We start from the raw sequence: 27,451 nt of genomic DNA, 5'->3' as shown, positions 1-27,451 counted from the left end.
CCGTAATAGTAGCAATTAATGACAAAACACTGATTTCCAGCAGATGAATGAGTTTTTTCTTGGGATAACTATGATCTGCCATTTCACTAATTACTACCAGAAGCGCATGTAGCACGGTCCAAGATGGCGCTCAAATTGTCGTACGGAAGTTCATCGGTTTAGACAGTCCAATGCCATTCCTGACCAGGGGTAGTATACCAGTAATTCAGTTGGAATGGAATTCCAACTGTAAGTAATTCAATGGAACAGTTTCCCGATATTTATAGCGGAGCGCAACTAGCAAACAGCGAGCGTGCAGTACCGCCCCTATTGCTTAGTAAGAACGGGACTAGCAGCTAACATCGAAGTGTATAGACGAACGTATCAGGAAGCTAATTAATACGAAACGCAGTAGAATATAATTATAATCCTTAGAGTCAGTTAAATGTATATACAGCTCCTCATCTTTTTAAGTGGCTGTGTAATCTGACATTTACTATCTGACATGACATAAGCTGCTCGTAGGCAATTTGTTTATAATCGAAAGGCTCCATCACTGTTTTAGCGATTGACCTCATTCTTCACAACACGTAGAGCACGCTACTCGGAAGGTACGCAGTATTTATTGTGTGACCGTTTTGGCTTTTAATTAGATTAAAAGGTTTGTACAAGATCTACATTTGGTTATGAAACATCTTTAAATAACCAGTTAATCGGTATCACAGTCATTCCTCAAAGCATTCCGAAAATGACCTTCAAGCTCTGACTCCGAAAGTAGACAAAATGTCTTTCGAGGTTAACGCTTCTATTTTGCTTGATACTCTTTGCATTCATGCAATTTCGACAGAGCACTTGTAGATATATTCCTTGAATAGAAGATTGCTAATATCAGTCAATGCGGACTGCACCACCCGATTATATATAAATTAGCTGCGTGTTCTAATTCTAATATTTAATATGCTTGTACAGAATGGATCCTACAGAATTTATGCTTACTAAGTAATTCTACATTTGCTATTCTATTAGGTTAAACTTATCCAACCTTTAGTTTCAACGTCATATGATAATTTAACTGTATTTAACCATTAGAAAATGTGGAGGCTGCTGTAATCAATGATATACAGCCCCCACATATGGGGGGCTGTATATCATTGCTGTAATCAAATGCATAATTGACATTTATGTTCGTATGCTCGGCAAAAGTGTTTTCTACAGATTGATTAAACAGTCAGGTACGAGCAATATATAAATCTACTAGCTGTGCCACCCGGCGTTGCTCGAGCAATAGAAGAGTATTTGGACAGAAAATTGATTTGTGTTTAACATATAACAACATTTGCCATTCTAACTTTCAAACTACATATCATAAGAATTTTTTGTCTTATAAACAATGAGAAGTAGTGAGAGTTTTACTATTAGCCAGTTTAATAATGTGAGCGAACAGCTTTTCGTGACGTTATGCTATGACCCGAGTCATACGCAAAGCAGTTAGGTATTGCTCTGATATAATGGCAGGCTGGCTAGCAATTCGACTTCCGTAGTCTAGTGGTCAAGGCGTCAGACTGGTGAATGGCTTGGTCCGAGATCGAATCCTTTTCTGTACGGAATATTTATTCCAAGACTTTAAGGTCTATAGCCGGATTGTCGACGACGACACACGGACACACAGAGTTTGAGAAATATATACAATCAAACATGGATAACTCGAACTTCATGGGACCGAGTGAAAGTGTTCAAGTTATCAGAGCACTGTCACAAGTCCATTTATTTATTTATTAGTAGATACATGCACATAAACAAACTATAATAGAAATCAAAAGCATAAATGGCTTGTTTCAAATTAAATGCTTCTAATGTAAAGTTTAAAACTTTTTTTATTAAAAAGTATAGGAGATTTTTCTATCACTTGAGATTGGTTTGTTGTTTGAGGTGATGTTATTGCCAGGACATTTTTTAGATTAAAATTGGCAAAACTTGATCGTTGTTGAAATGCTCAGAAGAAAAGACATCTTTTTCTTTTGATCGTTTCACCCACGATCAATTTTGCCGATTTTTCTTGAAGTTTATGCAAAGATTACCTCACTTTTCCATGCTTCCGAAAGGCGATTGCTAAGCGAATGTTTGGTAAAAATCAAAATTCACCAAACCTTTAGAAAAGTCGTTGACAAAAATATTTTGCCAACGGTGGTAATAACGACGCCTATGATTTACGAAAAGTTTAGGTTTACCTCTATGACTTGGAATAGTGATTTTCTAAAGCGATAACAACCGTCTCGGTAGCCGTTGGGCAAAAAACTGTTCGAGTTAACAGAGTTAAAGTCGAGTTATCTAAAGCAATTTATCATTACGTGGGAACGGACCAAAGAAACCATTCGCGTTAACCATGTGTTCGAGCTATCCGTGTTTGACTGTATATAGATGAGTGTGCAAATCTATGAGTATTGGGCTTTAGCAAAAGTTACATGCAATTTTCTGCGATTTATTATTGTTTCAAGACATTTGCGGTGCTCATCACTGCTGCATTTCCTTTATCTTAATTTGCAGGCTGGTTTGTAGAGAATGGTGCAGACAATAACTACAGGAACGACGAGAGTCACCCGCACCACCCACCATGATCTTAGTCTAGGCGGCAGGGCGGGAGCTGTGCTCATTATTCTTCTAGTCTGCTTTGCCACATTTCTTGTTGCCTTTACAACCTCTGGCTGGAGCGGTTACCGCTCATCCCGAACTGGCCTCTGGGAAAGTTGCTCTGCCATATCTTCTGGTAGGTTCTGTAATCGACTCTCCTACCGTTCTTGGCTAAATAGAAGCAGTGAGTCAGTTTTCAGTTTCTTAAGGCCGAAGAACATAGAGTAATATTGAGCAAGTTTTCATTTATTTTTGCTGGTGTTGACTCTGTGGTTGACACTAGAGCATTCGTGTGTACTAGAAGTGTGTGATATTTACACCTTCTTTGTCATGAGTGGTTGGCTTATTTTCACAGAGCGCTTCAATACAAACCCAAATGAATCTGTAGAAACTAGCTTGATTTAGGATAAAAACTCGGTCACTCTAAAATAATATGCTATTTAGAAGGAAAAAATTTGTTTTAAAAGTAAAGCTATGGTATTTAAATGAACATTAAAAGTATGTAATTTATATTACAAGTCTCAATAATAAAATTGGTCTGCATAAGTCAAGGACAAAATATTTTGCTCTTGATTGAAGCTTTCAGAGTGCTTTGCAGAGCATTCTTAGCAAGGCGGTTGCTAGTACTGATGTTTCAAAGCTCCTTTGACTCGGCCTCCAGTGTTCAGCCTATAAACATGAAGCCTATTAGATGAGGGCGTAATTTCATTTTTATATGAGAACTGTATGTTAACCGTACTAATGTATGCTGGCACTTGTCTAGTTCACTAGTTACTTTGGCATTTATAGCAGGTGTCTGTTTAATTAGAGCTGCTATATCTGCATACGCTTAACCAGTAAGGATGTACATCAGATGCTGTACATCAGAAAGTATAAATCAGAAGATGTACATCAGATGCTGCACATCAGATGCTGTATTAAATACTGTACATCAGAAGGTGTACATCAGATACTGCACATCAGATGCTGTATATCAGATGCTGCACATCAGATGCTGTACATCAGAAGGTGTATATCAGATGCTGTATATCAGATACTGTACATCAGATGCTGCACATCAGATGCTGTATATCAGATACTGTACATCAGATGCTGTATATCAGATGCTGCACATCAGATGCTGTATATCAGATGCTGTACATCAGATGCTGTACATCAGATACTGTACATCAGAAGGTGTATATCAGATGCTGCACATCAGATGCTGTACATCAGATGCTGTACATCAGAAGGTGTACATCAGATAGTGTACATGTTTATTGACTAGCAATAATTGCGCTGCTAGTAATACTCACACAAGTGATCTATTGGTGAATTGTGTTGTCACCGGTAGACGTAGTCATTGTGGCTTGTGAGGTACGGAAAATTATAGATCCTATTGGAAAACCGCTGCTTCCTGTTACAATAAAATTTAGTCAGCTCGCTGAAAACATAGAAACCCAAACTGATGTTGTTTGCGTGTTTGCACTGAAGTTCCATCCATCTACATGTAGTACCGTCTAATAGTATATCCAACTACTATTAGACGGTACTACATGTCCTACTATATCCATTTCTACCATCCAACTAAACCTTTCCAGTATCCATGAATGTATATACTCCTGAGTCCTGACCATAGGGCTCGTTAGCTATAGTTTGAATGTATGTATATACTCCGGACCATGATGGTGCTCATTAGCTGTAGTTAGGCTATAGTTGCGGTGTAGTATACTTTTAATTTTGTTAGTGAGATAGAATAATAAATGTTGTTGCTTCTTCACTCATCATTCCCACTTTCTTTCATTCCCACAACCCTTAGCTTCGGAGTCCCTGGTTGGTTGCAGGGAAGGTGCATTAGTTTTTAATCATTGTCAACACAACACGTAGTATCTATGTAACAATGGCAGGACACAAAATCAGCAAGTCAAACCGGATACTCAATCAATCGGAAACAGCGGTTTTCCAATAGGATCTATAATTTTCCTCATAACGTAAGCAGATAACAACAGGAATATGACAAGTTGTACAAAGGAAGTACTGTACTTGGGTGGTTCAACTTCAGACTGATTTTTGTATTTCAACTGATTAAAATCATTTAGGAATTAACTTATTCCATTTTATTTGAAGACAGCGGTTTTCCAATAGGATCTATAATTTTCCGTGAGGTACTGGCTTCATTTGGGGTTTTATGTTGGGTATTAATGCATCAATTTATTTATTTTCTGAAAAGAATAAACCCGCTGTTTCTACACAATGTTATTTTCCACTTCAATCTGAGAAAGAGAGTCTGGGATAAGAGTTACTACAGACATGCCAATACGTTCCCGAGACTAGCTTTCTCTATTAATGGAATATATATAAAATACAATCTATTGTACTTTATATATTTCCTGCTCAATAAACGCACAGTTTGTGGTGTAAAATATTGTAAAAAAGGCTTAGAAAGTTGCTTTCTAATATTGGAAAGGAATAAAATTATTTGCGATACCTGTAATGGGGAAACTGACATTTAATTGCATATTTAAAGTACATATCTTACTGTACATATCTTACTGTACATATCTTACTGTACATATCTTACTGTACATATCTTACTGTACATATCTTACTGTACATATCTTACTGTGCATATCTTACTGTGCATATCTTACTGTACATATCTTACTGCACATATCTTACTGTACATATCTTACTGTACATATCTTACTGTACATATTTTACTGTACATATCTTACTGTACATATCTTACTGTACATATCTTACTGTACATATCTTACTGTACATATCTTACTGTACATATTTTACTGTACATATCTTACTGTACATGTCTTACTGTACATGTCTTACTGTACATGTCTTACTGTACATATCTTACTGTACATGTCTTACTGTACATATCTTACTGTACATATCTTACTGTACATATCTTAATGTGCATATCTTACTGTGCATATCTTACTGTACATATTTTACTGTACATATCTTACTGTACATATCCTACTGTACATATCTTACTGTACATATCTTACTGTACATATTTTACTGTACATATCTTACTGTACATGTCTTACTGTACATGTCTTACTGTACATGTCTTACTGTACATATCTTACTGTACATGTCTTACTGTACATATCTTACTGTACATATCTTACTGTACATATCTTACTGTGCATATCTTACTGTGCATATCTTACTGTACATATTTTACTGTACATATCTTACTGTACATATCTTACTGTACATATCTTACTGTACATATCTTACTGTACATATCTTACTGTTGCATGGACTAAGGTAGCGCAGCACTAATATTATTGCTAAAAATTGAAGAAAATGTGTAAGTTGCTCTAACACATTTTCTATTTTCATAAATGGCTTTTCTGTCTTCTATCAGATACATTTAGCTACTGTTTGTGTCTCTGCAGGGCCTTCCTATCACACTGCTACTCAAGTGCTGATGTGTCTTGCTTTGATCGGCCTAGCTGTCGCAGTTATACTCGTCTTTCTCTATCTGTTCGCGCACACCGTCAGCAAGTATCAAGTACTACTAGGCCTCGTCATCGACAGCTTCATCACTTGTAAGTATATCAGCTTAGGGGACACGGGCTCTTCGCTGCTGCCAACAGGTGTTAGGAGTAGTAGGTTCTATTAGTGAGAATAAACTTACGCAGAGTTGAGCAGGCTGGAGCTGAAACCACAAATGATCTTGAAAGCGAATCTGAGTTGGAGAGAGAGAAGTCTCCTTGACAGCAAACTTGGCAGCCGATGTTCAATGCAATGAGCATAGATGTAGAAATCTTGGACTTGAGGAATATTTATTGATCAATGTGATATTGAGTAAATTCTCTGCTAGACTGTTTTTGTTCAAGCTGCTGGGAGCCTTTAGCCATGATCAGGAATGAAATATGGTATATGGGTATCGATAACATAGCTTATTGACCCAATGGACGAAGTGTATGTCAGCTTTTTGCTTTACATTGCAGTAGACACTCTTACAACGTAAATAGTCCATTCCAGGGACATTTACGTTATTGGAATTTTATGTGATATGAACAGTAAAATACATGTAAATTGCCGAATTCATTCCAAGTTCTTTTCAAACTCACACCTTTAGCCATATAACCTTTAACCTTTAGCCATATAACCTTTAACCTTTAGCCATATACCAATAGAAAAAACTAGAATTAACTTTTTAATTTCTAGGATGTATCTGTGATAGGCCTTGTTAGTAGTCTGCATCGACAACTTGTCTACTTTCTTTAATTGATTTCATTGGTTTTATAGACTGATTGCGCTAAATTCACAATAAGTTGATGGGGAACACACAAATTCGACGTCCTCTTACGACGATTTGTTTATTTTTTTGGACAGCAAAATCTATTCTGAAAAACAAAACTAAAAATAACAAATATTTTATGTCTATAATAAAGCAGAACAAAAATATATTTTACTATAAAAAGAGCGGCGTCTATCTGTTTGTCATCTCTGAAAGAGAACATTCGGCGATATTTCCAACCCGTGACATTCAGATTGGTAGACCGGCGCTGTAACACCTGCACCGATCGATCACCTCTAAGTATTTATTAACAATTGCCCTACATATCCACTGTTTTGTTGACAGTTGATGATCTATCACAACGATCTAAAATGTCATGGAAGTTGTATATATAATAGATAGGTAAACGCTATATGTACATGATTCTTTGTCACAAATGGAGCGAGATACAGTAGGTTACCATTCAAATCAAACCTGAGAAGTTGTCCCTACTCGACACTATGTTATATTGACCCTACTTGACTCGCTCCATTTGTGAGAAATTATTCTATGTAGTACAAAGCAAAAACTTTGCATACATTTTACATTTTAAATTTACATTTTCAAATTTTACGTTATCTGCAATTTACATAATAGGAGTTTTAAGTTATAAGAGTGTCTACTGTATGTGCATAGCTTTGTTCCCTCTAAAACTTGACACTCCATGGAACTTGATTGAATGCATTTTATGTAACAACAGCAATACTGTTCCTTAGTTTTAAGTCATCATAACATTCTGGAAACAAGGCGCTGCGCTTGTAGCATAAGCTGAACTTTGCACAGGAAACAGACAAACACTGTAGGTTTCTTTTAAAGTAATGTGGTACGCTCTGCATGCAAATCTAACTGATGAAAAGCCAGAAAAGGAAATGCAGCCGACATATTTATAATAGAATAAGCGTTGACCATGTTGACACTGATGCGCCACTGTTTAACTGGAATGGCATGCACCACTGAGCTCATGTCACCTGATAGTGGGCCACTTCAGGCCATTACAAGCATACTAATAGTAGGCCACTTCAGGTCATTACAGGCACATGCATAGTGCACCACCTCATGTGAGAATACAACAGAACTAGGCTTTTTAGTTTGAGGAAGGAAATTGTGTCAATGACTGACAGCATGCCATTTGGTTTTATTTGTTATTCTAATGAAATTTAAAAATCGAAAAAATAGGAATGCTACAATGTTGCTATAGAAACCCTATCTTAGTTAAGCTTATCTTTACTATTTAGGCTAAGAATAACTTTGCCATTCACACGGCTCGATTAAAGTTTACTAGTGGCCTGTGTCATGCTAAATCTATGTAGTTAGTACCGTGTCTATGGACATACTGTACTTAGTTTTCTTGTGATCATGCCCACTCTCTTCATGACAACTATTATATTACTTGGGAAATTTTTATGTCAAGATTTTATCTGAAATAGTTTCCTTGTTTTTCATTATTCATTGTTTTAATTGTATGTGAATAACAACAACAATAATGATAATAATAATGCCACCTTCTTTTTTCACCACATCTACCACTCACATAAATCTTCTAAAGTCCCATGATTTCAGATATACCTCACATAAGTCTTCTAAGGTCCCATAATTTCAGATCGAAACAAGGAAGCTATGAATCACTGTTTCATATTGTTTAAGCGCTGGAGAACTAAGCTATGAGATATAAAACTATGCATATGTATTGATTTAAAAAATGCAGTGTTTCTAGCGAATAAGAACCTCAGATGGTGGAATTTACTGCGCATGTTGGAACAAAGACTTGCTCAAGTTCTACAATTCAATAGATTCTGATAGTTCAATAATTTGGATGTTGATGAAACGTATTAGTGTAACCTGCAACTGGCAGCCGTTAGGCCTAACTGATGGCTGAGTAGGCGCTAATATGCAGGGTGGATGCAATTAGGGTTGTGATTGTTAGGGAACATCAACTAAAGTTGTGCTATTCAATAATAAACCTAATAAAACAATCATTATGGCAGGCTAACCAGCAATACACACTATGTTTCCATGGCGCGCATCATGCGGGTTAAATCTGGCCCTTTGCTAAAAACGTAAGAAAGCGAACAGACTGCGCCGCTATTTATTGACGCAGTCTCGTCACGCTTAGCAACATTCGGAACTGATCACATCGAAATAAAAAAACTGAAGTATGAAAATGTTTAGAATGGAATTGCTTGCGCGACATTTTCTTACGTATCATTCACAAATGCCTTTTCTGTCGTTAGCAATCATAAAACATTCGATAAATTTAGTTTACGCGTAACAAAACTCGCTCGACTGGCGTGTTTGCGCCATTTTCATTTTGTTGATGACACAAACCTATCGATCAACTGCATCATGGGAAATATAGTTAGTGATCAACTGCATCATGGAAATATAGTTAGTGTTCAACTGCATCGTGGGAAATATAGTTAGTGTTCAACTGCATCATGGAAATATAGTTAGTGTTCAACTGCATCATGGAAATATAGTTAGTGTTCAACTGCATCATGGGAAATATAGTTAGTGTTCAACTGCATCATGGGAAATATAGTTAGTGTTCAACTGCATCATGGAAATATAGTTAGTGTTAAACTGCATCATGGGAAATATAGTTAGTGTTCAACTGCATCATGGAAATGTAGTTAGTGTTCAACTGCATCATGGAAATATAGTTAGTGTTCAACTGCATCATGGAAATATAGTTAGTGTTCAACTGCATCATGGGAAATATAGTTAGTGTTCAACTGCATCATGGGAAATATAGTTAGTGTTCAACTGCATCATGGAAATATAGTTAGTGTTAAACTGCATCATGGGAAATATAGTTAGTGTTCAACTGCATCATGGAAATATAGTTAGTGTTAAACTGCATCATGGGAAATATAGTTAGTGTTCAACTGCATCATGGAAATGTAGTTAGTGTTCAACTGCATCATGGAAATATAGTTAGTGTTCAACTGCATCATGGAAATATAGTTAGTGTTCAACTGCATCATGGGAAATATAGTTAGTGTTCAACTGCATCATGGGAAATATAGTTAGTGTTCAACTGCATCATGGAAATATAGTTAGTGTTAAACTGCATCATGGGAAATATAGTTAGTGTTCAACTGCATCATGGAAATGTAGTTAGTGTTCAACTGCATCATGGAAATATAGTTAGTGTTCAACTGCATCATGGGAAATATAGTTAGTGTTCAACTGCATCGTGGAAATATAGTTAGTGTTCAACTGCATTGTAGAAATATAGTTAGTGTTCAACTGCATCATGGGAAATATAGTTAGTGTTCAACTGCACCATGGGAAATATAGTTAGTGTTCAACTGCATCATGTAAATATAATTAGTGTTCAACTGCATCATGGGAAATATAGTTAGTGTTCAACTGCATCATGGAAATATAGTTAGTGTTCAACTGCATCATGGAAATATAGTTTGTGTTCTACTGCATCGTGGAAATATAGTTAGTGTTCAACTGCATCATGGGAAATATAGTTAGTGTTCAACTGCATCATGGGAAATATAGTTAGTGTTCAACTGTATCATGGGAAATATAGTTAGTGTTCAACTGCATCATGGGAAATATAGTTAGTGTTCAACTGCATCGTGGAAATATAGTTAGTGTTCAACTGCAGTAAATATAGTTAGTGTTCAACTGCATCATGGGAAATATAGTTAGTGTTCAACTGCATCATGGGAAATATAGTTAGTGTTCAACTGCAGTAAATATAGTTAGTGTTCAACTGCATCATGGGAAATATAGTTAGTGTTCAACTGCATCATGGGAAATATAGTTAGTGTTCAACTGCATCATGGGAAATATAGTTAGTGTTCAACTGCAGTAAATATAGTTAGTGTTCCACTGCAGTAAATATAGTTAGTGTTCAACTGCAGTAAATATAGTTAGTGTTCAACTGCAGTAAATATCTCTCATGTCATTCACTATTTCCTTCTTCCCTATAAGCATTAGCCTGATTCATACTCAATGATGAGCTTTGAAAGTAGTGTTACCGAGGCAACGGTTACCGAGGCAACGGTGCTGCGTTGTAAACCATGTCTAGATTTCATCAAAGAAGACCTTTCTCTGTCTTATCACAGTTTTCAGTCATTTAGATAAGCTTGCTGTGTAGTATATGCATATGTCAAATTGTATGAGCCAATATAGCCATAATTTTTATGACTAGTCTGGTGTTTTGTGTGTCTGTGCTGCTAGCTATTAATGTCAGAGCCTGTTGTGATAATAACATAACAGACCTATGTGTGGCGCTAGAGTATAGCATCCCCCCTTAACATTAGTCTATCTTATCGGGATACTATACTAGGAAATGGGAAACTATGATCTCTTGTCTCTGGTAGTAGTTGTAGTATATATCTCTATATTCACTTGTCTCTAGTAGTAGTTGTAGTATATATCTCTATATTCACTCGTCTCTAGTAGTAGTTATAGTATATATCTCAATATTCACTTGTCTCTAGTAGTAGTTATAGTATATATCTATATTCACTTGTCTCTAGTAGTAGTTGTAGTACATATCTCTATATTCACTTGTCTCTTGTAGTAGTTGTAGTATATATCTCTATATTCATTTGTCTCTAGTAGTAGTTGTAGTATATATCTCTATATTCACTTGTCTCTAGTATTAGTTGTAGTATATATCTCTATATTCACTCGACTCTAGTAGTAGTAATAGTACATATCTCTATATTCACTTGTCTCTAGTAGTAGTTGTAGTATATACTGTATCTCTATATTCACTTGTCTCTAGTAGTAGTTGTAACGTCTTTCCAGTACCTTTACAGCAGTAAAAAAGCATATTGTAAATGTTGGGGAACTGTGGGATAGTTTCTAAACTCCCATTGCTTGTAATATATAAGTTGTTCACTAAAGATTGTGGCTATGCCTATATCTCATGTATCCATGCATGCTGTTTTTAGCTTTGGTACGAGTATCATTACGTAATGTCCCTCTGCCTAATTTGGGATATACGGGTGTCATATGACATTACTATTTGGGATATACGGGTGTCATATGACATTACTATTTGGGATATACGGGTGTCATATGACATTACTATTTGGGATATACGGGTGTCATATGACATTACTATTTGGGATATACGGGTGTCATATGACATTACTATTTGGGATATACGGGTGTCATATGACATTACTATTTGGGATATACGGGTGTCATATGACATTACTATTTGTAGTCTTGACCACAACCAGTCAATTGGTGATTACCTTCTCATGCTCATATCCTGTTTCAGCAGTTCTACAATCTGTTGCAGTTGCTCTGATGCTGGTAGCTGTGATCGTGTATGGAGCCTCTGCCTCAAATGTATCATGGTCATTCGGCGTGGCCTGCATCGCCACCATATTATGCATGTGTGCAGCTATAGTAGCAGCTATACAACTCGCTAGGTGCTGAATTATATTTTAAATTCTCTATCAGTCTTTCCCATACTATATATTTACATACATCTGCACCTTCTGCTGCCAGGGATGTTAGCTAATCAATGCTGTGGACATATTCTAGCATGCTCATTCGTTGCTGTTTCTTTTGAACAATTATTCATATGCTACTAGCGCATGTATTTATTAATAGCTTATCATTCATCTCGCTCTTTTGCCATGCAATGTTCTATATTTATCTTCCAAAATTAGCATATTTCATTCAAACCTCATTAGACATTTTATAAATTTAGTTTTTTATCAGAAGTTGCCTTCTCTCACCTGCCTTGTGTTACTTTTATATCGCTTTGTTTGTTCGTTAATAAACAAAACTCTCCGAGATATGCTCGACATAGCTAGAGGCATAGCTCTTGCTACATGCAAAAAATTTCTGATAATTAGGATTTATCTGCTCGTACCGCAAACATGATCCATATTAAAAATGAATTGGTTTGTTTTACGGAAGATTGTTTGACAGTAATGCAGCGCTAGTTCGACATGAGACTATTGAAGGTAGCAGGGATACCGAGGAAGGTAAAGTTACTACGAGCAGATTTATCAATAACAGGAGGGTTACATAAGATAGTGAGGGTAGTCAAGGTTGGGGTAATAGTATGACCAAAAGTGATTGGGTTGCCCAAGGTAGGTTTATCAAAAAAAGAAGAGATAGTCACTAAAAAAAGAATGGTCACTAAATATAGTTGAGATGCCAAAGACTTGTAGAATAGTAGAGGTAGGAAGGATAGAAAAGGTAGTAGGGTTCCCAAGGCAGTGTGTGGAGGTAGGGGCGATGCCAAAAGGAAGGGTCACTGCAGACATTGCCGAGATTAAACTAATGTAAGAACTCTCATCACCTTTGGGTACATGTTGGTTCGGCTGTAACGTATGAAGGTGCTAACTAACAGAACAGCTGCTTCACATAGTTTGTAACTCACTACAGTTGACAAACACTCTGCCAGTAATGTGACAATTAGACTTGAAGCCTTTAGCAACAATAAATCGTAACATAGTTGTTGGTTATTCTTAGAGATGTTTGTAAAGATAGAGAACTAAAAATACAAGTTGGGCTCAGTAAGTAAAACGATTAAGGATATTAGACATCCTAAATATTAAAGCTTCTCTCTTACTGGCATTAAAGGTAAAAATAATGAAGTAAGTCTTGAAAGGTCAGATGTTTCACAGGAGGACACAGTAATATAATTACCATGAAATAAACTATAATGACAATTTAGAAACAAAATAAAAAGACCTTTGGCAGCAGTCAGCAAAATTTTTGTGAGTGTATTTTTCTCATGGATTTAAGTTGAATTACTATTAAAACCACTCAGTTATAATATGCTACTCTGATCGCCAAGAGCATGAATGTCAGTAGATTTGTTGTTAATAAACACCCAGTTGAGTATATAATGTAGTACAAACCTGACGTATAACGCAGAGCAAAAAGGAGTTATGCTAAAAAGTGAAGAAAGACAACTTTAAGCAAAGCTATGAAATCTTTTTAGGAGTTGACTAAAACCAAATGCAAAACTAATAAATCTGTCCGCAAATCAACAGCAGTTATTACTAGGTAAACAGACTTCAATCCTGAATCGTGAGAAGACTAGGAATACAAGTCGGTCATAATGTGAAGTTAAACTGTAAACAGCTAACTCTATGGAAAACATGATAACTCTATGAATAAACATGATTGTATAAACATTTTGAATATTTCAACTTTGTGCCATGCTGGTTGGCATATTCTATTCTCCTTCGTCTAAGAAGGCAAGTGTGCACAAAATATATAAAATATGGAACGACAACTCTAGGAAAGTAAATATTTGACACCTATGAACAAATAAGAGAAGATTGAGGGCTTTTAATAAAAATTAAACTGAAACATGAAGCTGATTAATTTGTAAACAACGTTAAATTTTTTGCATGAAAGACACTCGCATCTGGATTGTCATCAAGTAATGCTCAATATACCCTACAGAGGTATAGGTGTGAATAGGTTTGTAGTTCAAGCAATAGCAAGGAGAAAGGGGAAAGATTTGCATGACCAGACAGCCCTGTCTCAGTCTCTAAGTGCTTTTCTAGTATCATACAGTTGGTCAACAAGGGTTAGAGGGCCACGGCATTATTACATGCATCATGCACTATGGAGGATTATTTGACTAAATGAACATAACTTCATTGTCATGAAATATCTCTTCCTGCAACTTATGATTCAGCAAGTAACACGAACATTATTTTTATCCTCTCTAGATGGAAATGTTAACTTTATATACTTGAAACATGTTTATTTAAAAGAAAGTACAAAATGGAGTACTATATTGGTTACTTTCACAAATGTGTTGTTGTTATTGTTGTTGTAGTTCAACCAGAATGTCCAACTCCTTAGTTCTGATGTATTTTAATAACCTGCTGCTCTGTTACAGTATATATTTACAAAGGATAACTCAATGTGCGCACAACTCCTAATCCGCATCATGGAGACATACGATATTGGCCAGTCTGGTGCTGTAGATAATCAACCAATATCATATGAGCTTTTCTTCTGTTTCATGTCTACTATAAATATGCTAATCATATGGCTTAATTAAAGTGGGTAGTATTTAGCAATCACATTATAATGCTACTTTGACTAGCCACCAATAATTGCATCCTAAAACATATATATCGGACCATCTGAGATAGATAGGACCATCTGAGATATATCGGACCATCTGAGATATATAGGACCATCAGAGATATATAGGACCATCTGAGATATATAGGACCAACTGAAATATATCGGACCATCTGAGATATATAGGACCATCTGAGATATATAGGACCACCTGAGATATATAGGACCATCCGAGATATATAAGACCAACTGAGATATAAAAGACCATCTGAGATATATAGGACCATCTGAGATATATAGGACCATCTGAGATAGATAGGACCATCTGAGATATATAGGACCATCAGAGATATATAGGACCATCTGAGCTATATAGGACCATCCGAGATATATAGGACCAACTGAGATATATAGGACCATCTGAGATATATAGGATCATCTGAGATATATAGGACCATCCGAGATATATAGAACCATCTGAGCTATATAGGACCATCCGAGATATATAGGACCATCCGAGATATGTAGGACCAACTGAGATATATAGGACCATCTGAGATATATAAGATCAACTGAGATATACAGGACCATCTGAGCTATATAGGACCATCCGAGATATATAGGACCATCCGAAATATATAAGACCAACTGAGATATATAGGACCGTCTGAGATATATAGGACCAACTGAGATATATAAGACCAACTGAGATATATAGGACCATCTGAGATATATAGGACCAACTGAGATATATAAGACCATCCGAGACATATAGGACCATCTGAGATATATAGGACCATCCGAGATATATAGGACCATCTGAGATATATAAGACCAACTGAGATATATAGGACCATCTGAGATATACAGGACCATCCAAGATATATAAGACTATCCGAGATATATAGGACCATCTGAGATATATAGGACCATCCGAGATATATAGGACCAACTGAGATATACAGGACCATCTGAGCTATATAGGACCATCCGAGATATATAGGACCATCCGAAATATATAAGACCAACTGAGATATATAGGACCATCTGAGATATATAGGACCATCTGAGATATATAAGACTATCCGAGATATATAGGACCATCTGAGATATATGGGACCATCTGAGATATACAGGACCATCTGAGCTATATAGGACCATTTGAGATATATAGGACCATCCGAGATATATAGGACCATATGAGCTATATAGGATCATCCGAGATATATAAGACCATCCGAGATATGTAGGACCAACTGAGATATATAGGACCATCTGAGATATATAAGATCAACTGAGATATATAGGACCAAATGAGATATATAGAACCGTCTGAGATATATAGCACTATCTGAGATATATAGGACCATCTGAGATATATAGGACCATCTGAGATATATAGGACCATCTGAGATATATAAGACTATCTGAGATATATAGGACTCTCTGAGATATATAGGACCAACTAAGATGGGCCTCAAAATCTGATAGTGTACTAAGCCGCAAGACTTCCCTTGCCCATTTCCTTTCTCCATAGCTGACACACTAAAATTACACATCAGTAGATGAATTTGAAGCACTAGTTGATGACAACTACATGTTAATTAGAAATTTGAATATGCCTTAAGGGTATGCGCATGAGAGCATAGAATAAATGCACAAAAGATCATAGTCTAAACCAGAAACCGACTGGCACTTAATTACTGTCATCTGTAAGGACTAACAAAGTCACAATAGCAGCTCTATTGACTTTGAGGTTTTAGAAAGATAGGATAGTTTGCAAAGTGTAAAGTGCACAGCCAATCAGAAGCTCATAAGAAATGCAGGGGAATGAAAATCTACAAAGGAAGCTACTTTGCGGGCAGTTTGAGGTCGAGTAGAAGCGAAAACAGTGTTAAAGAAGCTGAACTGGTAGGTGAGTTAATGTGAATGCCTCATATCTAAAAGATGAGGCATTCCCAAGATACATATATATCTGTATTTATTATATATATGGGTGTGTTCATGAATAATGATGGAACATTTAGAGTTATTTGATGCCAACTACACGTATACATTTGCTCCCATTATAAAATTCTTTGAATTAATTGATGCAGTATTTCCTTGGCTTTCCGATAATATAAGGTTTACTCCTTTCAAAATAGTAGTTCTAGAGCTATGGGCAACAGGTGTAAATAGTAGTTCTAGAGCTATGAAGGGCAACAGGTGTAAATAGTAGTTCTAGAGCTATGAAGGGCAACAGGTGTAAATAGTAGTTCTAGAGCTATGAAGGGCAACAGGTGTAAATAGTAGTTCTAGAGCTATGAAGGGCAACAGGTGTAAATAGTAGTTCTAGAGCTATGATGGGCAACAGGTGTAAATGTATAAGAATAATTTGTTTTTGTGCTTTGTATTCAACTTCGTAAAACTTCTGTGAGTTGGCTGAGTTTTAAAGCGTAAGACTTCCAAAAACATTGACGACATATGCAGGTAGTTTGATTAATTTTGACTTTATCTACATTGTAATTAAATGTTTCAAACAGCTATCCTGTACCATGTGAGTGATGGGACATGTCTGAAAATGATTTACAAATATCAAGTTACTTAAAGAAGTATGTCCATGTTTTTATTGTAATTATAAAACACACATAATTATACAAAAAAGAGCCTAATACTATTGTTATTGATTATGTAATACACTGTCAGTAGTGTCAGTGTATGGTACAATAATAAAAGTACATATTTCTACTTAAACTATCAAGTAAAGGAAAAATGCCGCATGTATTTACAAAGCAGTATGTTTTACTGAGAGAAACATAGTAATAAAACTATTTAACATGTTCCAAGTTTTCTATAAAAATATTCTGTTCCTGTTTATTTAGACTTGGACAGATCTTAAAAATCTATGACGCACCCATTTCACATCCTGGCTATCCCGACCATGTGCAGCTTTCTAAGGTCCTGCTGGAACAAGACGGTGAATAAGCTGTGTACCTTTAAAAGTTATTATATTTTCTAAAAGCTATTTTATTATATTTATATATAAAAGCTATTTATATTTGGTAAACTACGGTTCTTAGCTAGTACAGAAACACACACCAACATATTTTCGTGTATTGAACAAACACAGACATTTTGAGGCGTATCATCTAGAGGACATACTTGAGCAGGTCTAAGCTCAGCAAACTTAGTTCTACCTATAGGGTTTGTGTCATTTTACTCAGCCTTGTAGAGATCATGTGTCTCACGGTGTCTCACTCCTTTTACATACCTGGAGCTTGTCGGGATATACAATGTATCATTTCTTAAATAAAAAGTTTGAACGTTCTCAACAATGTCATTAGCAATTAGTTGCCTGCCACGTCTCTCATCAGTGTCTACGTCTTCAGCTATAATTTCACTCCAACATGAAGGGCCAGCTTGCGCACAGCTTGTCTAGATCTATGAGGACGGTTATGTAGAGCTTTCTGCAGTCTCTTGACAGCTTTACCTTCTGAATGTCTGTTTCCGAAGGCAGCAGCTACAATAAAAACTTTGCACATAATAAATAAATTTTGTACACATTCTAAAGTTGCAAACAGAAGCTGCCAAATATAAAATTGTACATATAATATATAAATACATAATACAGCATATAAATTGCAGAAAAACGTCTGTAAAGAATTAGTCTACATACTATACAAGAGATAAATTTTAAATTAATGTTTAACAGTGATTTAATAAATACATTTAATGTATAAAGGTACTTACAATTGGTTAATATCACAGTTGGAACTTTTTTCTTTTCTCTTTGTTTACGCTCTCTCTCATATTCATGTTTTTCTTTTATACTTTTGTCTGACATGTTTTGCTTTTGGCGATATCTCTTTGAATCAGCTGCTTATGCTGATAAAAATAATGTCTTAGTTTAGTCGTCAGTTTTCATTCTAGATTAATACTCATTTGTCAGCTCATTATGAGTCATGTTGTTGCTGGGTAGACTTTACACCGAATACTGATATAGGTTGTTTCCAATTATAATTTATATTCGCTAACGTTAGTGAGTGTAATCGCTTTCCAGCTCTTTGATGTCAAAAGGCTAGTAGAAATTCCTTTAAAGGTCTCTACTAAGAAAGTCCATGACTGTAATTTACACTTCTCAAAATCGTATCTGAGTCTAAACCAAGGGTTCTTAACCAGAGGGGAATTCCTCCCTGGGAAGAATTCCATCCTGGTCAAGAACCCAAAAGTTTAAGAACCACTGGTCTAGACAAAGGTTATAATTCTTCAACTCAAATGTTAATCCTTTTCTAAAACTTACATTCACATCCACAAATAAGCATTAATCTCAAAAACATCCAAGAGCTGGATAACAATGGAGTGCAATGCCTTTAACTCAAAGTATGAGGTCTCACCATTCACAACAGCTATCAAATATGACAACTGGTAGAAAGCTGTATTTTATGGTATACAAAGTGAATACTATTTGTATTTTGCATATAAATTGTTTTGGCTGTATTCACAAATTGAGCTGAGTATGTAAACTTTAACATATTTTTTGCGAATGATGGGACATTTCTATCAGTTCCTTTATAACGCTTGCCCTACATTTTAAAATACAAATATCATAGTGTTATTTTATATATTCACTTAGAAACAATGTCTGAGTGATGTTCACAAGAGAAAGGATTGTTTTGACATCCTAATTTCCTGTTACAATACGTTAAAAAAACTAAAGATTTTATTATATTTTGATGATTCAAAGAACCTTGAAATTCAATGGTGAATATACCCAACAAAAATATTCATGTACAATATTGCTGTTATATTTCTGCCATTTTGGGCTTTCTATAGGAAAAACTTTCAAGATTATTCACCAAATATTACAAAAATGTTTTAATTAAAAAAAATTTATCTTTGATTTATTTTCATCAACAGTAGTGATTGAACAAAAAAAAGCTGGAAGGGTGATGAAGCTCATAGTACGCATTAGCATAGCTAGTCGTGGCGTCGGGCTTGTCGTCATCGCATAATCAAGGTCAATTGATATGAGTAATGAGGTTTTATTCACTTGTTAAAAGATGTGATTTAAGTTTTTTCCTGAAACTGGCCACTTTCCTTATGTTTTTTATTGTATTAGGGAGTTGGTTCCAAAAAATAGCCTGTCGGTAATCCACCTTTTGATGGCCTGCACGGGAAGAAGGTTGTGGGAGATTTAGACAGGAATTTGAGAATCGAGTTTGATGTATTGTGTGAGGGATATAATTACAATGAAATTTTTGATGAGCTAAAAGTATAATGCGGTATGAATATAGTAAACTGATAGGTAGCATGGATGATGATTTGAAAAGAGGTTTGGTGTGGGTGAGGTTTTTTGTGAATGGTTCTTATTATGCGCTTTTGAAGTGTTATCAAATTTGTAAGATGGGTGGGAGGTGCGTTGCCCCATACCTCAATGCAATATGAAAGTTTGGAATTAATTATAAAATTGTATAATAAAAGCAGAGGTTTGTGGGTTAAATATTCAGATGTGTGGTAGAGTAAGCCTGATAAGCGTCTCAGTTGTTTTAGTAAATACTCGATGTGTGTTTTTCCAAGTGAGATTAGAATCAATGAACATACCTAAGATTTAGTGTGATCTGTCTGACAAATTGGTTTGTTGAAAATGAAAAAGAGATGAGGGTTAGCTAGATGAAATTTATTTTAGGGTGTTTTTAGTAACATGAAATTAGTCTTATGAACATTAGAGGTGAGTTTGTTAGAAGTGCACCAGTTTTGAATAGCAAGAAATTTGTTATTTAAACAATCTATGCGCTCGTTGATGTTAGAGGATTCGAAAAAGAGATTAGTGTTACCTGCATAGGGCAAAGACGTGAAAATGTTAGTGACATGTGTTAAATCATTTATGTATATTAAAAAAGTTTATGGATAAGTCCCTATAGTGATTTGGTATGCCATAGCATGCGTGTCTCTTCATTGGTATGCCATAGTATGCGTGTCTCTTCATTGGTATGCCACTGCTTGCATCTTTTGTGCGGTATGCCACAGCTTGCGTCTTTTGTGCCTCCTTCTTTGCCTCTGTTCTGCTGAGCTTTTTGGAATAGCGAGGTTTTGACACTTTTCTGTATGTTTTTTATTCTCCAACAGTTTGCTAGTGTACAGGCCTAAGATATGTAACTTGTTAACAGCTTCTGCAAAAACCAAAATGTAGTATACGGTTTCCAGGGTCAGACCTGTTTCTGGTTTTCTCCTCATCATAGCTGTCATTCAATAAACTCCTTGCATCCACTTCAGGCATCGAGCCCAGTTTGTATGCTTCTAGAAAGTTCTCCTAATTACATTAATCCAACCACTAGTTTAACTGTCAATGAAGGAAGATCATTTGTTACCTTCCAGTTCACTCATCAACCTATTCTACCATGTCAATGTCTTCATTATAAGGAAACATAACTAGGTGGAAATTAGCTTTCGCCTATGCAACAGATTTCTGTGACACTTTTTAAAGTGCTAGCAAGGCAGTCAATTCTTGTACAGCTGTCTGTTTCGCAATACACTTTCAGATCTAATTTGTTACCCACAATAGATTGACCTCAAGGTGACATGATCGACGCTTATCAGCTGTTTGATCTGTGAATAACATGACAGAACTGTTTAGAGTTAAAAGAGATTAAATAATAGCAGTGTATTTTTATTAGGAACAGACAAAAGGCTGAAGCACTCAGGGACGATATTTAACTGGGTATATGCTACTGCTAAAGACAGCAGTGATTGTCAGCAAATACGGATGTATATGCTGACAATCACTGCTTAGAGTTAACTGCAAATCGGTGCTGATATTTACAGGTAACTCTGTAATCAACTAGTAGATTTTTAGATAAAATTGAAAATGTGCTGAATGCAAATAGTTTGATTAATAATTAAAGGGAGCCGCGCTAAAATAATAATAATTAGTGACTAACTTATAAAACACTTATAATAAGAGATATGCTATTAACATTATGGTCTATAGTAAAAACTTGTATGTGTCTCTCGGGGAGGGGATGATTCCACTCACATTATTCGCTTCGAGTGTGCTCTTTCCCGTTGCGGTATTGCTGTTTCTTAGTTGACCTTCGGTGACCTTCAACCGTGGGTAGAGTCTACTGCAGTGTTCGAAATTAATTTAGAGTTTTAGTGAGCTGTTCAGAATGAACAAATAACTGTAATTGGCAACCTTGTTTAAAAAGTCTCCTTTCTTTTCAACAGCAAAAAGGTAAGTTTGTTGAAGTAATGACACATGAATTATGGGTAGCAGAATGCGGGGACACAACTACAAGGTGTTGCAACTAGCTGCCTGTGCAAGACCTAAGCATTCAGCGGTCTATAGGAGGTGATAGAGGTCTATGCATGAGGATAGAGGCCTATACAAGGTGACAGCAGCTTATATCAGGCAACAAAGGCCTATAGGAGGTGACAGCGGCTTATACAAGGTGACAGAGGCCTATGCAAGGTGACAGAGGCCTATGCGAGGTGACAGAGGCCTATATGAGGTGATACTGGCCTATATGAGGTGATAGAGGCCTATACGAGGTAATAGAAGCCTCTAGGAGGTAACAGTAACCTATATGAGGTGACAGTGACCTATATGACGTGACAGTGACCTATGTGACGTGACAGTGACCTATATGAGGTGACAGAGGCTTCTATGAGGTGACAGCAACCTATCAGAGATGACAGAGGCCTATTCGAGGGGATGGAGGTCTACATCAGGTGGCAGAGGCTTATATGAGGTGACAGCGGCATCTACAAGATAATGGCAACCTATGCAAGGTGACAGAAACCTATAAGCCGCGACAGTTGCCTATACAAAGTGACAGAGGCCTATGCGAGGTGACAGAGGCCTATGCGAGGTGACAGAGGCCTAAGCAAGGTGACAGAGGCCTATATGAGGTGATAGAGGCCTATACGAGGTGATAGCGACCAAGTCAGAGAATTCGAATTACTCTTTAGGAGACAATGTACCGTTAATCAAGAATAGTCTTTTCTTGGAAGAATTTCTAATTTTTTATCATGTTTGGGCAAAAGCAGTGGCTTGGGTCAATTGTAAACATGAATTAGTATTATTATAGTCATGGAGCTGATTATCTATTCTGGCTGACTGAAAGAACTTACTGCTATGAGCAACACATTACAGCAGCCCGCAAGATACATTAAGGTCTTTACCTCTGTCTTTTTCAGCTTCTGTTGCCCACACTTGATAATGCACATACGAGTGTCACTACCTCATCCAGTGTCACTACCTTATCCAGTGTCACTACCAAATCCAGCGTCACTATCTCAATCAGTGTCACTACCTCATTCAGCGCCACTACCTCATCCAGTGTCACTACCTCATCCAGTGTCACTACCTCATCCAGTGTCACTACCTCATTCAGTGTCACTACCTCATCCAGTGTCACTACCTCATTCAGTGTCACTACCTCATTCAGTGTCACTACCTCATCCAGTGTCACTACCTCATCCAGTGTCACTACCATATCCAGCGTCACTATCTCATCCAGTGTCACTTCCTCAACCAGTGTCACTACCTCATCCAGTGTCACTTCCTCATCCAGTGTCACTACCTCATCCAGTGTCACTTTCTCACCAGTGTCACTACCTCATGCTATCAGCGGATATTGCACTGCTTTTTTTAGACCAAAGATGGTGGACAGTTGTGAGCAGAGACCACGGCTAAAAGGCATTACTCTGGCACTGTTCATGCTGTTAATTGCGACTCTTATCTCATGTATTATTGCCTTCTTCACCTCAGGATGGGTATTAGAGAGTTCTTTTCGGCACGGATTATGGGAACAATGTTGGATAAGTCTACCGAGTACGTGTCGTAACTATAAATTGTTTTAAAGAAGCTGCAACCCTTACATCTATCCATCATATTCTACTCGTATCAAACTGCTGCCTAATCAGGTTTGACAACCTTGTTAATAATCACCTTTGTATTGCAGCATTAGGCTACTTCATAGCAACCCAAGTGTTCATGTCACTCGCCCTTACCGGTATTGTCACTGGCATCATCCTCATGGCACTTTACCTTTTCCACCATTCTGTTGACAAGAACAGGATCCTTTTTGGGCTCGTCATTGACACCTTTGTTACCTGTAAGTATCAAGTGTGGATGATTCAGATACATAGTACCTCCTGACATTACTAGGTAGGTACTACCTCCTGACAGCACTGGTTAAGTACTACCTCGTATCAGCACTGGGTAGGTACCACCTCATGATAATACTACGCAAGTACTACCTCTTGATAGTAGGGGAGTATGTATTGCCTCATAGCAATGTACTCATTGGTACATTGCTATGAGGTAATATCAGTACTCGCAACCTCGTACCAGTACTTAGTAAGTGCTGCCTCATACCATAGCAGGCGATGTACTATTTAATACTAATACTAGTGATTCAGTGAGTACTTGATAGTACTCAGTGAGTGCTGTGATTGAGTAGTGCATATCTACTTGCAATGCATTGCAATACTTAGGAACGACCGAACACACATACGTGCATGTAGCAACAAACCATATTTGGAACGACTTGAGCAGTACTGGCTGTTTCTACCTCATCAATGTATTTTTGCAGTTGCTCTGATGCTAATAGCTATCATCGTGTTTGGAGTCAAAGTTGGAAGTTATGCTTCCTGGTCATACGGAATAGCCGTTGTATCGACTGTTCTCTGCTTAGCCTCAGCAATCCTTGCAGTTGTGAAACTGGCCAGGTCATAGACATACCCGAACTCACTCGGTTTTTACCTTGAGCTAACTTTATCCAACTAGTCTAGCATTTTAGACCCATGGCTTAATGTGCAGCTATTTCGGAATGTCGATGGGTAATCCAATCGATCGACAAAATGATACATATACCAGTAGACAATTTCATTTTGTCATTGATTGTGTAATATAAGCAATACTTTCATGTACACTAATCTTCCCTATTATAGCTTACAAGGGCACACGACTCAAGCAATGCTTTTTTTCACTGTCAAGAAATCACAGAGCAACAGCCATATTAACGCATCTTCTAGTTACAGTTTTGTGGCAACAGGTCAATAAATTTGTTTAAAAAAATTTGTTTCAAAATCAGTTGTTGCTATAAATTTATCAAATTTTAAATTATTTAAACTATATTTTAGTTTTATCTTCAAGTTTAGTCAGTTGAAAGTAGTTTAAGGTTTTCAAAATGCTTTTAAATGTGTACAACTTATAGACCTGCAAACAGCTATTTTTACTGACAACAGTTTTCTGTTTGACAAACTGCAAGAAATAATCATAACATAATCATACGATGAATGTTTTATATTCATTGTGTTTCTTTAAGTAGAAAGAGTATATAAACTAACCTATTGGTCTAGAACTCCTGACCTATAAACAGTTCAACTCCCAAAAAAGCTGCCAGTGGTGACATAAATGACATCCAACCTTGGATTTCTCTCTACTACTAGGTATGTCTCCAGTCAGGTTCTCTTGTCACTGGGCCCACTGCCCAGACATGTCTAGCCAAAAACACGGAGCCTTGGTTTGTGCAACGATGCTCTTAAAATATGCCCAGCCTCTGCTTGCAGTAATCAAAGCAGACATAATACCCCAACCTCAAGGATTGCCCACACACACACACGCACGCACGCACACACACACACGATCTAGAAAACTCCACAATACTTACTGTTATTACATCGCTGAGAAAACTGTTAAATTGAAGAGTTAGAACAACTTCCTGTCGTGTTCGTGTACCAATTCTGTTGTACCAATAAACTCTGCTCTGGAAAACAACGCCTTTTTCTGGGTGAGCATGGATAATTACTGAGATCCAATTTTAATACTACTAGTATGCTGGCAGCCCTGTGTGACATCAGAGACATTCATGTGTAATAAGTATATTTATAATTAATCACAAAAATTCGGCATTGTGGTGCAGTGATTAGCACGCCTGTTTGAAAAACAGGATACTTGAGTTTAATTCCCGTTTGAGGCACATTTTTTCCCTAACGCTCATAGTGAGGCTTCCGACAGACTGACACTGACCTTATTATAGTAAAGATTGCAACAGCTTTTATGACTTAACAAGGCTAATTCAAATACCTCAAACCCCAAGGCTAATTCAGGATGCTATATTTGTATTTCTAAATTTAAACTTTAAATTGAACAAACAATTTAAAGTTTGACTCCCAGCTTGGTCTCTGATCAGCCAATTGTCAAGGTTGTTTTGAAAGATCTGATATCACACATTATTAACTATTAGCTAGTGAACATGCAGGGTAAGTCAGATTAGGCAACTGTCAAAACTATAGGAAATTTTCGTGAAACCAGTCCTCACCTCAGTAAACCAGTTCTCACCTCAGTAAACCAGTTCTCACTTCAGTAAAAACAGTCCTCACCTCAGTAAACCAGTTCTCACCTCAGTAAACCAGTCCTCACCTCAGTAAACCAGTCCTCACCTCAGTAAACCAGTCTTCACCTCAGTAAACCAGTTCTCACCTCAGTAAACCAGTTCTCACCTCAGTAAACCAGTCTTCACCTCAGCAAATCAGTCTTCACCTCGGTAAACCAGTTCTCATCTCAGTAAAACCAGTCTTCACCTCAGTAAACCAGTCCTCACCTCAGTAAAACCAGTCTTCACCTCAGTAAACCAGTCTTCACCTCAGTAAACCAGTTCTCACCTCAGTAAACCAGTTCTCACCTCAGTAAAACCAGTTCTCACCTCAGTAAAACCAGTTCTCACCTCAGTAAACCAGTCTTCACCTCAGCAAATCAGTCTTCACCTCGGTAAACCAGTTCTCACCTCAGTAAACCAGTCTTCACCTCAGCAAATCAGTCTTCACCTCGGTAAACCAGTTCTCACCTCAGTAAACCAGTTCTCACCTCAGTAAAACCAGTTCTCACCTCAGTAAACCAGTCTTCACCTCAGCAAATCAGTCTTCACCTCGGTAAACCAGTTCTCACCTCAGTAAACCAGTCTTCACCTCAGTAAACCAGTCCTCACCTCAGTAAACCAGTCCTCACCTCAGTAAACCAGTCTTCACCTCAGTAAACCAGTTCTCACCTCAGTAAATCAGTTCTCACCTCAGTAAACCAGTCCTCACCTCAGTAAACCAGTCCTCACCTCAGTAAAACCAGTCTTCACCTCAGTAAACCAGTTCTTACCTCAGTAAAACCAGTCCTCACCTCAGTAAAACCAGTCTTCACCTCAGTAAACCAGTCCTCACCCCAGTAAAACCAGTCCTCACCTCAGTAAAACTTGCCAAATACTCGCGAGCCAGTCTTTGATTTGCTACAAAATCACATTTGAATTTTTTTCGCAGTCTTATAAAGGAAGCTGATGCTACATTCCACTTGCATGCATTTCTGATTTCTATTCCTCGCTAGCACTAACTACATATATGAGCAAGCCTTTTTGTTTTGCCTCCATATTGCTGAGACTACATTCATTGATGCAGTGATGAGAGACCCCAAAATTCAAAAGTGTTAACAATTGAGAGATATCAAATAATTTTATAAAACCCCTTCTT

The 27,451-nt window shown here is 36.9% G+C and overlaps 2 protein-coding genes across 7 annotated transcripts; both read left to right on the top strand.

The window, feature by feature from the left end:
• The first annotated feature begins 329 nt into the window (after positions 1–329).
• Positions 330–12,696, top strand: LOC137387486 (uncharacterized). Of its 4 annotated transcripts, none has more exons than XM_068073922.1 (4): positions 330–590; positions 2,536–2,743; positions 6,015–6,167; positions 12,183–12,696. In XM_068073922.1, the coding sequence occupies exons 2-4, from the start codon at positions 2,539–2,541 to the stop codon at positions 12,320–12,322; spliced, it is 498 nt and encodes a 165-aa protein (XP_067930023.1). In that variant the 5' UTR covers positions 330–590; positions 2,536–2,538; the 3' UTR covers positions 12,323–12,696. The 4 variants fall into 4 exon arrangements, with proteins under 4 accessions (XP_067930023.1, XP_067930021.1, XP_067930024.1 ...); XM_068073920.1 differs by having other exon boundaries at positions 2,524–2,743; XM_068073923.1 differs by having other exon boundaries at positions 330–640.
• A 4,081-nt stretch (positions 12,697–16,777) lies between these two features.
• On the top strand, positions 16,778–24,908 carry LOC137388695 (uncharacterized). Of its 3 annotated transcripts, none has more exons than XM_068075152.1 (4): positions 16,778–16,864; positions 23,587–23,765; positions 23,896–24,048; positions 24,529–24,908. In XM_068075152.1, the coding sequence occupies exons 2-4, from the start codon at positions 23,594–23,596 to the stop codon at positions 24,669–24,671; spliced, it is 468 nt and encodes a 155-aa protein (XP_067931253.1). In that variant the 5' UTR covers positions 16,778–16,864; positions 23,587–23,593; the 3' UTR covers positions 24,672–24,908. The 3 variants fall into 3 exon arrangements, with proteins under 3 accessions (XP_067931253.1, XP_067931254.1, XP_067931255.1); XM_068075153.1 differs by having other exon boundaries at positions 16,779–16,868; XM_068075154.1 differs by lacking the exon at positions 16,778–16,864 and adding an exon at positions 23,070–23,105.
• The last annotated feature ends 2,543 nt before the right edge of the window (positions 24,909–27,451 follow it).

Source organism: Watersipora subatra, chromosome 2 (genome assembly GCF_963576615.1).
Source record: "Watersipora subatra chromosome 2, tzWatSuba1.1, whole genome shotgun sequence".
Lineage (NCBI taxonomy): Eukaryota > Metazoa > Bryozoa > Gymnolaemata > Cheilostomatida > Watersiporidae > Watersipora > Watersipora subatra.
Note: the sequence above shows the minus strand (reverse complement) of the source record. Positions and strands in the feature narration are given on the sequence as shown.